A 12406-nucleotide genomic window follows, 5' to 3' on the forward strand; every position below is an offset into this window, starting at 1 on the left:
GGAATATGGGAACGGTACAACCATAAAAGAAGAACTCAGCTAAAAGTAAAAAATGAACCCCTGCCGTGGGGGGGCCTACACCAGCACTACTGAGCCTCCTACACAAGTTGAGCACTTAACCCTTGCAGTGCTGGAGTACATCACCCTGCCGGGCCCTCCCACCAGCTATGATCTGACTGCATTTTGCAGAGAGGCACGGAGACCCAGTAATAACATCACTGAGTCAATAATAAGATATTGTATGTAATGAAAATAGAAAAGGCTTATTTAAAATTTTCATTAGCATGTAGATGAGGGGGAAGGTAAAATATAAGCAGATTAGACTGCAGGTTTAAAGGAGAACTATGGGGTAAGTGTTTTTCCCCATAGTTCTCCTAAGGGTCACGGGAGGACATAAACTAGCGTCCTCCCATGACCCAAAGCTCAGTATGCTGAGATCGCCGCAGCCGGGACGGATCCCGACATTACTGTCGAGATCCACCCAGCTGCTTGATTGACAGTTGGCTCTGCCTATCTAGACGCAGAGCCAGCTGTACCCGCCCCCTCCCCCGTCCGTTCTGCCAATCAGCGCTGGAGGATCGGACAGGGGAGGGGGGGAACCCCCGCAGGGAGCCGTGAGTGACAGTCACGGCTCTCTGCAGGGACATGATCGAGAAGGGAGCGAGCGATGGTATGTGTTCGCTCACTTCCTAATCTATTGAGTCGGCGTGGCACAGTTTCATTGTCACACGTCGGCTCGAACTATGAGGATGAGTGATTTTCACTCACCTCATAGTTCTCCTCTAACAAGAGTTCTGATGCATGAAAAAAGTTACCGTGCTTTGACTTTTCCTGATACAGGACAAACTAGCTGCTATGCCAGAAATAAACTCTTTTTGTACCTCAAACAATTTCCCCCAACTCTCTTTTTCACACATTTTCTTTTTCTGTTCTAGTTATACGAAAGGAGAGCTGGACATCTCATATATTACCTCAAGGATTATCGGTAAGAAACCTGACACATTTCCTTCGTATGGTATTGATGTTTATATTCAAATCCCTTTTTAGAGTCTTTTTAACTGTCATAACCTAAGTCAGAGGTGGGCAACTCCGGCCCCCCAGGTGCGCTTTAACTGCAAATCCCATCATTCACCTGCCTCTGGGAGTCATGCCAATAACTGCCAGTCTTGGAATGCCCCATGAGACTTGTAGTTCTGCAACAGCTGGAGGGCTGGATTTGCCCACCCTTGCCTTAAATAGTGGACATGGGGTTTTTAGATCTACATGTAGATAGTCTAGTGAGAGAGCCAGACATAAGAAGAATGCTCCTTACATTGGTGATCAGTGGGAAGAATGCTCCTTACATTGGTGATCAGTGGGAAGAATGCTCCTTACATTGGTGGTCAGTGGGAAGAATGCTCCTTTCATTGGTGGTCAGTGAGAAGAATGCTCCTTACATTGGTGATCAGTGAGAAGAATGCTCCTTACATTGGTGGTCAGTGAGAAGAATGCTCCTTACATTGGTGGTCAGTGAGAAGAATGCTCCTTACATTGGTGATCAGTGGGAAGAATGCTCCTTACATTGGTGATCAGTGGGAAGAATGCTCCTTATATTGGTGGCCATTTAGAGGAATGACCACCTTATAGCTAATAAGAGAACTGGTGTCCTTGATTACTTATCTAAGAGGCAGAAATTGCTTATTGGCCACGGAACTCCTAGCACTCCTCTGTGAAGGAACCCTAGTGTTTCACTGGTTGAACACGGCTGCTCTAACCCTTCCCCAATTTATCCAAAACTAATTTACAAATGAAGGCTTTAGATGCTCATTCATTCAAATATATGAGCAAGCAGGAACACCCCCATTATTTTATTTCCCTGCTTTGGAAATGTGGAATCTCACTTTAAATCTGAGAGCTGAATTTGAAGCAAACCTGTAGCATGGCCATACACAATAAATGTAGAATGTAGTTGGCTAATGGCCACTATAAAGCCGCAGGGTTTTTCGGGGAGCTTCAGCCATGATCTGCAGAGGCGAGCTGTAAAAAAAAAGCCAGAAATAACACATTACGATGCCCTCTAGCGAACAGCAGTCTTATTTTATTGTGCACAGCTGTGCTTCGGGTTTATATTTGCAGTGTGCTGTCTTTTAAAGAAGAACTTCATTACTGTATATACCATTTCCATTTAAAGATAAACTCCAGGAACAATACATTTTCATTTAAATATGTTCCACAATAGCCACAAAAGATATAAATCCACTTTGTGGGCACGTAAATTCCTTTGCAGACCCAGATATTGCATTGTAAAGGTAACAGTTTCATCATCACAGTGCTGTACGTAGGCTTTCATTTTAATATATTCCTTAATAGCCACAATGCATATAAATCAATAAATAACCAATACATGTTGGGGTGACATCATCACCATGCTATACAAAGCTGCGTGCAGAGCTGTGGGAGGGACCTAGCACCTACTACAGAAAACTACAGGAGGGGGCGGACATGAGACCAGTCACCCTGCACAAGAGAGAGAGCAGCAGTGAGCGATCTTTATTACAGGAGGGGGCGGAGACAAGACCAGTCACCCTGCACAAGGAGAGAGAGTAGCAGTGACTGGTCCTTATTACGGGAGGGGGCGGAGACAAGACCAGTCACCCTGCACAAGGAGAGAGAGTAGCAGTGACTGGTCCTTATTACAGGAGGGGCAGAGACAAGTCCAGTCACCATGCACAAGGAGAGAGAACAGCAGTGACTGGTCTTTATAACAGGAGGAGGTGGAGACAAGACCAGTCACCCTGTACAAGGAGATAGAGCAGCAGTGAGTGGTCCTTATTACAGGAGGGGGCAGAGACAATACCAGTCACCCTGCACAAGGAGAGAGAGCAGCAGTGACCGGTCTTTACATTACAGTAAAGACCGGTCATTACAGGCATCTCCAAGTTTAACACTGGATTACTTCAAGGATCTGGAAGAAATGCACAAAGCTCACCAAGATTCCAGGAAGAACCCACATGTATCTTGTAGGCAGATATTATTTGCTTATCCTGGAGTTCTGCTTTAAATTACTACTTTAAAAGACAAATACATTCCTGTTCATTGCAGAATTGTGCTTTCTTTGCAGTAATGTCGTTTCCAGCAGAAGGCGTTGATCTGGGTTTCAGGAACCATATTGAAGACGTCCGCTCATTCCTAGATTCCAGGCATCTGGAACACTACACAGTGTTCAACCTATCACCCAAGTCTTACCGCAGTGCCAAGTTCCACAATCGGGTGCGTCAGTGCTGTCCATGATGTCATACAGATCTGTGCTACTTCAGTAATATAATTCTTTGCTATTTATATTATTATGAGTACAGCATAGTTCTTAGACTTTGTTGGTATCTTAGGACAGTCTCCATAGAAAAAAATGAATTACCCAGAATGTCATTGTTGGCTCGAGAAACTTTCTGTTAGAGTGTAAATAAGATGTCTGTGATCACCCAATGTACTGGGTGGAACAAGCTCACAATGTTGCAAAAAAACAAAACCTAATTATATAGTACAGATAACTCCCAGCTATCCAGCAACCACGAGGATCAGTAGGTGCCGGATAACTGTAGAAGATAGTGTGCATCAAGCCACAGGCTCGCTTTAGAGTGCTGGTTGCTTGAATGCCGGATAAGGTGAAGGTTTACTGTATCATCTTCCCTACAAATTCTTATAATGCCAATTATATCTGTGGCACAAAAGAGGCAGAGCAGGATTTTATTGAAGATATTTTCTAGAAAGACATGAAAGATGTTTGCTGAACATTCAAAACTATCTATTACTGAGACTGCAGTGTTAAGTGTTCATAAACTATCTTCTCTTATCTCTTTCTTTAATTTCCTTTTTCCTTCCACTTTCCCTTTTCCCATCCTTTTTCATCTTCATCTTTTCCTTTGCATTTCTCTTTCCCCTTTTTCTTCCTCTTCTCCCTTACTCCCTTCTTTTTCTTCTTTCCCCATTTCCTTCCGCTCTCCCCTTTTCCTTTCTCCTTTGTCTTTTTCTTCTTCTTTCCCTCTTATATTTTCTCATCCTCCTTCCCTTTTTCCTTTGACTACCTCTTCCCATCTTAGCTTTTCCTTTCCTCTTTCCCTTCATTCCTCTTTCTCTTTCACTTTTTCTTTCACTTTTACCCTTCTTCTTCCTTCTTTTCCTTTCACTTACTGTTTCCCCATTTTCTTCCTCTTTTTGCCTTATTAGTCATCAATCCCCTTTTACTCTCCCTTATCCCTTTCATTTTCTCCATCCCCTTTTCCTTCCTCTTTCCCTTTTCCTTCTTCTTCCCCTTTTTCCTGTCTCTTTTGTTTTTTTTTCTTCTTGTTTTGCTCTTTCCTTTTCTCCTCAGTTTTTTTTATTTTCCTCTCCCTTCTTTCCATTTTTTCCTTTTTCTTTTGACTTCCTCTCCCCCTCGTTTGTATTTCCATTCCTTATCCCCTTTTTCATTCCTGTTATTCTATCACTTCCTCTTTCCCTCTTACCCCTCTTCTTCCCTATTTTCCTTTCACTTACTATCTCCCAATCCCCCCCGCACACCTTTGTTCCTTTTCAGTCATCCATCCCCTTTTCCTTTCCCATTCTCGTTCCCATTTTCCTTCCTCCATCTTCATTCCCTCTTCCCTTCTCCTTCCCCCTTATCTTATTTCTTTTATTTTTTTCCTCTTCTTTTCCTCTTGCCGTTCCTCTTCCCCTTTTTCTTTCCCTTCTTCTCTTCCTTTCTCTTTCCCCTTTTTCTTCCCCCGCTCTTCTCTTCCCTCTTTTTTTCCCTTTTTCCTTCCTTGTTCGCCTTTCCCTTCCTCTTTTCCCTTGTAATTCATCTTTGCCCTTGTCATTACTCCACCTCCTTTTCCTTCCTCTTTCCCTTTCCTATCTTCCTTCTTCTCCCTCCCATCCATCTCCCTCATGTAGCTGTAATTATTTGAAGACCTCTCTGTCTCCCCCGCACAGGACAATGTCCGCTGTCTGAGTGTAAGTGGCAGGTTTAATGGCTACTTATTTCTTGCAGGTCTCAGAATGCAGTTGGCCTGTAAGACAAGCTCCCAGCTTGCATAATTTATTTGCTGTTTGCAAGAACATGCACAACTGGTTACAGCAGAACCCCAAAAATGTCTGCGTTATACACTGCATGGTAAGTGATTCTTTCTCTGCATTGAAAAAAAACCGAGTCATTCCGTTGTTAGCTTTTAACTAAGGAAAACAGTTAAAGTGCAAAATTTATTTAAAATCTCTCCCTCTCCTCTCTCTCTCATGAATATATTCTTGTATATTATAGTACTTAAGTAACCTGTAATGTTTATAGTGCAGCATTTACGGAGAGGCTACAGTGTAGGGAATGGCTTTAATTCATTAGCAGTTTGGTAACATGGTTTGGTAATTGCATTTTGTACTCTCTCTTGTGCAGGATGGTCGTGCCGCCTCTGCCGTCTTAGTCAGCGCAATGTTTTGTTTTTGTCACCTTTTCTCCAATCCCATTCCCGCCGTCCAACTGCTCAATGCAAAACGCCCAGGTATAGGACTGTGGCCGTCACATAGGAGGTGAGTAACACCTTATGCTGCAACTGTAATTAAATGCAACAAATGATAATCGAATGCAAACATTTTTCAATGAATCTTTGACCAGAAACGTTGGCAAGGAGAATTAATTCTGTCTTACGTGGCCACAGAACATAATCCTATATCCTATACACAATCAATGCTATTAGAAATTAGAGGACCCCATCCCGCCTACTTTACAAGGGGGCCCTGTCAGGTAGGCTGTACGAGAAGCAGGGGGAGGCATTTGGGCAATGTTCTGCCGGGAAAACTTCGGTCCTGCCATTCATGTGGATGTTACTCTGACACGCACGACCGACCTAAACATTGTTGCTGACCAAGTACAGCCCTTCATGGAAATGGTATTCCCTGATGGCAGTGGCTTCTTTCAGCAGGATAATGCGCCCTGCCACACTGCAACAATGGTTCAACAATGGTTTGAGGAACACAACAACGAGTTCGAGATGTTGACTTGGCCTCCAGATCCCCATCCAATCCATCATCTGTGGGATGTGCTGGAAGAACAAGTCTGATCAGAACTTAAAGTGGTGTTAAACTCTAAATTTTATGCTTAATAATGAATCCAGATCAAGTGAATATGCATTGCCCGGCGAAGTATTTCTTTACATTTTCTGCAAGCACTTACAGTCATCGTGGTTTCCAAACAGCTCAAACTCTCTCAGCTCCACTTCCCTGAACTTCCTGTCCAGTACAAGATCACAAGGGACAGCACAGACTCCTGCAACCATCCATCTTCTATTTTGGAGAAGGGAGAAAGGAGGAGACGGATGATCAGGGGAGTGTCTTGCCTTGCTTTGTCTGTGTGTTTGTAGAGACACTCATAGCTTACTAGCACACACAAGGAGTGGCTCCATAGGACCCTGCAAGGGAAAGGAGTCACCTGAAAAGAGGATATCAGGGCCAATGCTCAGGGGATCAGCTGATTCTGCAGAAACCAAAGACTTTTAGACATCAAGGAGAATTTTATCCATTGTAAGTGAACCAGTATGTGAAAAAAAGCAGGAGGAATCAGTGATCCCTGCAGGGTACACAGATGATTGACACTCCTGAAAATGTTGGTTTCCCTGGGGATTCCTTGGAGGGGGGTGTAGAAATATCAAGGATGACTTTCATGGGGTGCTTTAATTGTCTGGCTGGAGTTGTAATTTAATGTTTGATTTTTATCTTGTACTAGGTACATAGGGTATATCTGCGATCTAGTTTCCGACAAGCCGGTAAACCCTCACTGCAAGCCTATTGTCATTCGAGGTGCCACCATCAGCCCCGTGCCCTGCTTCAATAAACAGCGGAATGGATGCCGGCCGTTCTGTGAGGTCCTAATCGGGGAAACTCGTATCTTCAGCACCATGCAGGACTATGAAAGGATGAAGTGAGTGATCATAGCTGAGGCACAGAGAATGTTAACAACAAATAGAATTTCTGAATAAAATTCAGATAAAATACTGATGTCAATTAAAAAAAATGCTGGAAAGAATGAGCATATTAATGTAACCATTGCTATCCTTGTAGTATTAATAGTTACATTTACGTTAGGGGTGCACCGATACCATTTTTTTTGGTACCGGTATTTATCTTTCGGTACTCGCCGATATTGAATACCGATACCGGTACTTCCGCCAACATGGAGCCAACTTCTCGGGCAACCAGAAAGCCAGGTGGTGTGTCATTACGTGCAGCCTGGGTTCTTGATTGCCCGAAAAGCCAGCTCCATGCTGTTTGGCCGGCTCCATGCTGATTGGCCAGGAAGCCGGCTTCCCAGCCAATCAGCATGGAGTTGGCATTCTGGCTAATCAGGAAGCCGGGAGGCGCGTCATTACCCGCCTCCTGAAGCCAGCTTCATGCTGTTTGGCGGGCTCGATGCTGATTTGGCTGGGAAGCCGGCTTCCCAGCCAATCAGCATGAAGCCGGCCTCAAAGCAGATTGAGGAAGCCGAGCGGAGAGACATTACCCGCCTCCCGGCTTCCTGATTGGCCGGGAAGCTTGCTCCATGTTCCCTCGCCGTACTGCCGGTCAAATCTCCCTCTGATCGGAAGTTCCGGTATTGGTGAAGGCATCTGAGCATTTGGGCGAGTACGAGTACTCATCCAAATACTCGGTATCGGCACTGATACCAATACTAGCATTGGTATTGGTGCATCCTAATTTACATGCACATTCCTTCCAGCAGTCCCTTGAATTGTAACATTGTATCTCCTTACTAACATGTATTTATTTTATATGATCCACAGCTCCATCTAGTGGCTATAGTGCGGTGTTTTCCCCATTCACTTTGTTCTTTATGAATATACCTATCGAAGAACATTCATCCAGAATTAAGACATTACACTTTTATTTTTCCCCCATTCTACCAACAGCTAGTTAACTCAAACTACTGCAGGTACTGCCGGTGCAGTTTTTTTCCTGTGATCTTCATCTCCATCTAGTGGCCATAATACAGTATTTTCCTGATAATACATTCGACCTGGTAAGAAAAACCCTTGAGGACTTTTGTGGAACCTTTGGGGGACCTCTTATGAAACCCTAGGGTTCCGTGGAGCGCCGGTTGAGAAACCCTGCTTTGGCCCTCAGCACCACTACTCAGTATGTTCAGGTTCTGCTCACACAACCTCATGTTTTCCTACACATCCAATCCAGGTATAGTTAGAAGGAAGAAAGATGCTTTCACTTAGTACTTGGGAAGCCATTGTTTGTCCAAATTAATGGTATCTCCGTTCCCGTCAAACCTGTTAAGTAGAGATTGTTTTTTTGTTTCTTTTCCTTTTAGGGAATATCGTGTTCAGGAAGGAAAAGTCATATTTCCTCTGGGTGTTACAGTTCACGGTGATGTTGTTGTCTCTGTTTACCATATGAGGTCCACAATTGGTGGAAGACTACAAGCAAAGGTAAGTACCTTGGATGCCATCATTGTGGACTATCCTGATGCTATTTAAATATTCCATCGAGTCTTTCAGCTGGAGAATGAAAAGTTGGGTCTATGTGCTGTCAAGGAAAGAAAGAAATCAGTAAGGATAGCAATCTGGATTCATTGTTTTACTTGGTCAGGAAAGTTGGAAGGTGGAACCTGATTGGTTGGTTGGTTGGTTAAAGGTTTAACTACCAGCATAGACAGATGATAGGTTTTCAGTTGCGTTTCAAACAGATATCTATTAAAACCAATCATTTTTTGGTAAGATAGGCTCAAATATGCTCCAATAATTTCTTGTATGATCAGAAATGGTCATGTGACACTTTCTGGTCCATCAACCATCAGAAGTAAGCATTTAAGCTAAATATCGATTGAATGATTTGTGAGCCAGTTAGACCTCTACATGTATGTAGGGCCATTGTTAGAATCATGGGGCCCCATACAGCCTACCTGACAGCCCCCCTAGCTATACAGTCATACTGACCATTCTGCATATTTGATATGATCAGGTATAAAGCCCTCATCAGTTCCCGAGCTGTTCTTCCTCACCCAGCAATTAGTAGCTCTCAGTGCTCCTGGTCATGCTCTTCTTCCCCTGTCAACAGTAGGCTGGGAACAGAGTCAGACCTCATCTACATGGAGTACTCATCCTACTTCCAAGCCAAACGCGGCCCCACTCCTGACCGGATGTAGTCCGCTATAGGACTACTGCCTGTACCCCCCTATCAGCAGCCCTGCATTCATGGTCACCATTAGTTTTACTTGTCGAGTAACCTAGTTTGTTTGTTACTTGTTATTCATTACTTGCAGCATCTTTTATTGTCTCTTTTTCATTTTAGATGACAAATACTCAGATACTACAGCTACAGTTTCATACAGGTTTTATTGCACTTGAAACAACAGTGTTAACATTCACAAAGTAAGTATAATTATAATTTTAGGCTTTACATTTAATGTCTAGATTACTCTGTTTCCTAGTTGAACTGTTTACGGAGACACTAAGGGTGAACCCTTTGTTGTCCTGAGGTTACATTTGCTCCTGACAAAACACTGTTGAATATAATTACCTTGATTATTCATATTTTCGTCATTGTGTACATTGGACTTTTTTAGGTCCAAAAACACTCATCTCTTGAGGAAACCTTCCCTCTTATTAAAGGGGTGATATTTTAGCTGTAGATGAAGCCTGATGGGCTAAGTCAGCCCCTGGCTTCTTATTTGTCATGCACCCCAACAGCAAAACCTCCTTGCCAGATTTCCTGAGTCTGATCCTGTCCTCCTGGAAGTTATGTTTTCTAGTACTCCCTACTGTATTATTGTCAGGGAACCAGGGGTGTTACTTCCCCGCATGGTCAGCAGGCACTGTGCAGGGTACGGGTCTCCCTCCAGCCTGGCAGAACCACTGGTGCCCGGGTTGCTGGTGCGCATGTGCGAGTTGCGCGGCGGGCGCAATACACAGGCTGCGCGCGCATCCCATGAAGCGCACGCATAGCAAGCCTGCGCCCGTTTAGGCCTCAGGTGTGGGCCTTGCTGGGGGAGGTTCCCAGCCCACACATACCACCTCTCGCCTGCCATTGGCTCTCGGGGAGAGAAGCCTCCTAGTTGCCTCAGTGACAGGGGGGCAGACTTACACCCCCTGGCTATAAAAACCTGGCCAGAGCTCTGGCTTGTTGCTGAGTTATTCCACCTTATGGTGTGACTGACGAAGCTCCCTTTCCTGTGTGCATTACTGCCTGTTTTCTGAACCCCCATCTGATCTTCCGTGTACCGACCTTGGACCGACCACCTACTCTGACCCTTGGCTGCCCGTCTCGACCCGGATTGACCCTGACTACCCCTTTTGGATTGACCCTTTATACCTTGCCTTCAGACCTTTTAGGTTGAATCCTGCCAGTGGGTTTCCTCCACGCTACGGGCCCGAAGGCACGTCTGATGGCGCCTGACAATTATGCAGCAGAGAGGAAAGGGAGTGACTTGCCTTGCCATGCTTGTGTTTGTGAGGACACACACAGCTTACCAGCACACACAAAGTGGTTCAATAGGACCCTGCAAGGGAAAGGAGCCACCCTAAAACAGGATATCAGAGCCAGTGCTCAGGGGACCAGCTGATTCTGCAGGAGGCTAACACTTTTAAAGATCAAAAAGCAGCATCTATTGTAAGTGATTTCATCAGCATTTGAAATAGCTTGAAACCTTTTGACTTCACCTAAAATAAATAAGTAAATAAAAAGACTAGCCGTTATAAATTTCAGGCACCTAAAGGGATGTTCTGGGTGGGCAAATTTCCCAAACTTTGGGTGGTATTGGAGCTTGCCAGCTTCCTCCAACATTCCTACTGGCCCATTAATATGCCTTGCTGGCCAGTAGGAATGTGTGTGAAGTCGGAGAGGGTGGACAGGCTCCATTGCTACCAGGAAGTTCCCTACTTCTGTGTGAGCTGTACTGTCACATGGTGTAAAACATGAGGTGCGCACGGTCACATTATGTAGTTGAGTGATGGGCCAGCGGGCTGATAAACATAATAGATGATAATATTAGTGATTCCGACAGATTGTCTCTTTGAAAACAATACCATGCTATTCCGCAAGGCCTCATTTAGATTGGTATTTACTTAGGTACATAGCTGGCTGTTGCAATCCAACCAAGCACCCATTCCATACATCCAGTCTAGTAGATGTTACTAAGCTGGCAGATCAGTACACAGGTAGGCAATTGGTGGGTGGTGTAGGCAACTTTTAGGCTTTTCCCCCCCTCTTCATAGGGCTTCTTGCAGTTTGACCATAGATGGAAGACCACACCAACAACATTTGTGATGTATGAACTTATGTATCCAGCACCCATGTGAACCTAGCTATAGAGTGGAGTCGTTCCTGACACTAATGTAACTTTCACCAATTATTTACTGGTGGTAGATCATTTAGAATGCATGCACCAGGAAGATTTACCTGCAGTGAATGTTTGGTGAAAGTCAGATTGATTGCTTTATAATAAATATGCCCCTCAGTGTTTTGATTGATAAACTGTGTTAAATGCAATAATCCAAGCATCACTCAGGTTTTTTTTTAATTTATATCCTCAGGCCTGAACTTGACGCTTGTGATTCTCCAGACAAGTATCCTCAGCTGTTTCACATAACACTCGACATTGAGATCGAGTCCACAGACAAACCGACAGACCTCACCCCTCCCTGGGAAAATTTTGTAGCGAAGGACATTAACCCAAGCATCCTCTTCTCTTCACAACAGGAACAGCAGGAAGCCCAGGCTGTAGGGGGTAAGAGACATCGATGGGCCACCAGTCACTAAGAGACCTCTTTCAGGTTGCTGAGACAGAATGGGGTTCAGCCTACAACCCTGAGGTGTAGATATGTGGGAGCTTGTAGTCCTCTGATCAATGTCCAGGAAACACTCCTGAAGCTCTTCTCATCCATTACTGCCATAGCTGTGTTTAGGTGCCATGAGCTGCATCTACCAGTTATGTGCAGCTCAGTTCATGTTGGATATGTCATTTTTTTCTAAGCCTCAAGATACATAGAGGCGCTGAGATGATCATTTGGTCCAAAGTGGACATCTCCAGAAGGTTATTCTCAGGAAAAATTGCAATCAGCTTCTTTTTTTAATCAATTGCTCTTGCTTCCTTCAAAATAAGGGTGCCTGGCTGATCTCCTCCATGCCCTGTTGACATTAACCTGCATTCTTGGATGATACAATGGTGCTTGTTAAACAGCATTTCCAGGTAAAACATGAAATTAGTCAGTAAACTGCTAAGCTACCCAGAAAACATTGCATCTGGTGTGTTCTATGCAGACTACTGTAGCCAGAATAGGGATGGGTGGGTCTCTGTTTGCTGTTTCTCCAACGAAATGTAAAGATCAAAAGGCAGGTTTAGAGTTGTCACCTTTTCTTCAAGTGAAACCCGAACACACAAGTGCCGCGTGTGTTTTTTTGG

The 12406-nt window shown here is 44.3% G+C and overlaps 1 protein-coding gene across 4 annotated transcripts in view; it reads left to right on the forward strand.

Annotated features, from left to right (window-relative positions):
• The window catches only part of DNAJC6 (DnaJ heat shock protein family (Hsp40) member C6), a 42645-nt gene that overhangs the window by 12141 nt on the left and 18098 nt on the right, over positions 1-12406 (forward strand). For all 4 annotated transcript variants that reach the window (XM_018563099.1, XM_018563097.1, XM_018563098.1 and 1 more), the window contains 8 exons: positions 936-985; positions 3101-3249; positions 5006-5128; positions 5402-5535; positions 6728-6922; positions 8318-8435; positions 9298-9377; positions 11538-11731. In XM_018563099.1, the coding sequence (XP_018418601.1) occupies positions 936-985; positions 3101-3249; positions 5006-5128; positions 5402-5535; positions 6728-6922; positions 8318-8435; positions 9298-9377; positions 11538-11731 (1043 nt within the window). The remainder of the gene's footprint in view (positions 1-935; positions 986-3100; positions 3250-5005; positions 5129-5401; positions 5536-6727; positions 6923-8317; positions 8436-9297; positions 9378-11537; positions 11732-12406) is intronic.

This window comes from Nanorana parkeri, unplaced genomic scaffold, assembly GCF_000935625.1.
Source record: "Nanorana parkeri isolate BGI_ZX_2015 unplaced genomic scaffold, ASM93562v1 scaffold630, whole genome shotgun sequence".
In the NCBI taxonomy this organism is placed as follows: Eukaryota; Metazoa; Chordata; class Amphibia; order Anura; family Dicroglossidae; genus Nanorana; species Nanorana parkeri.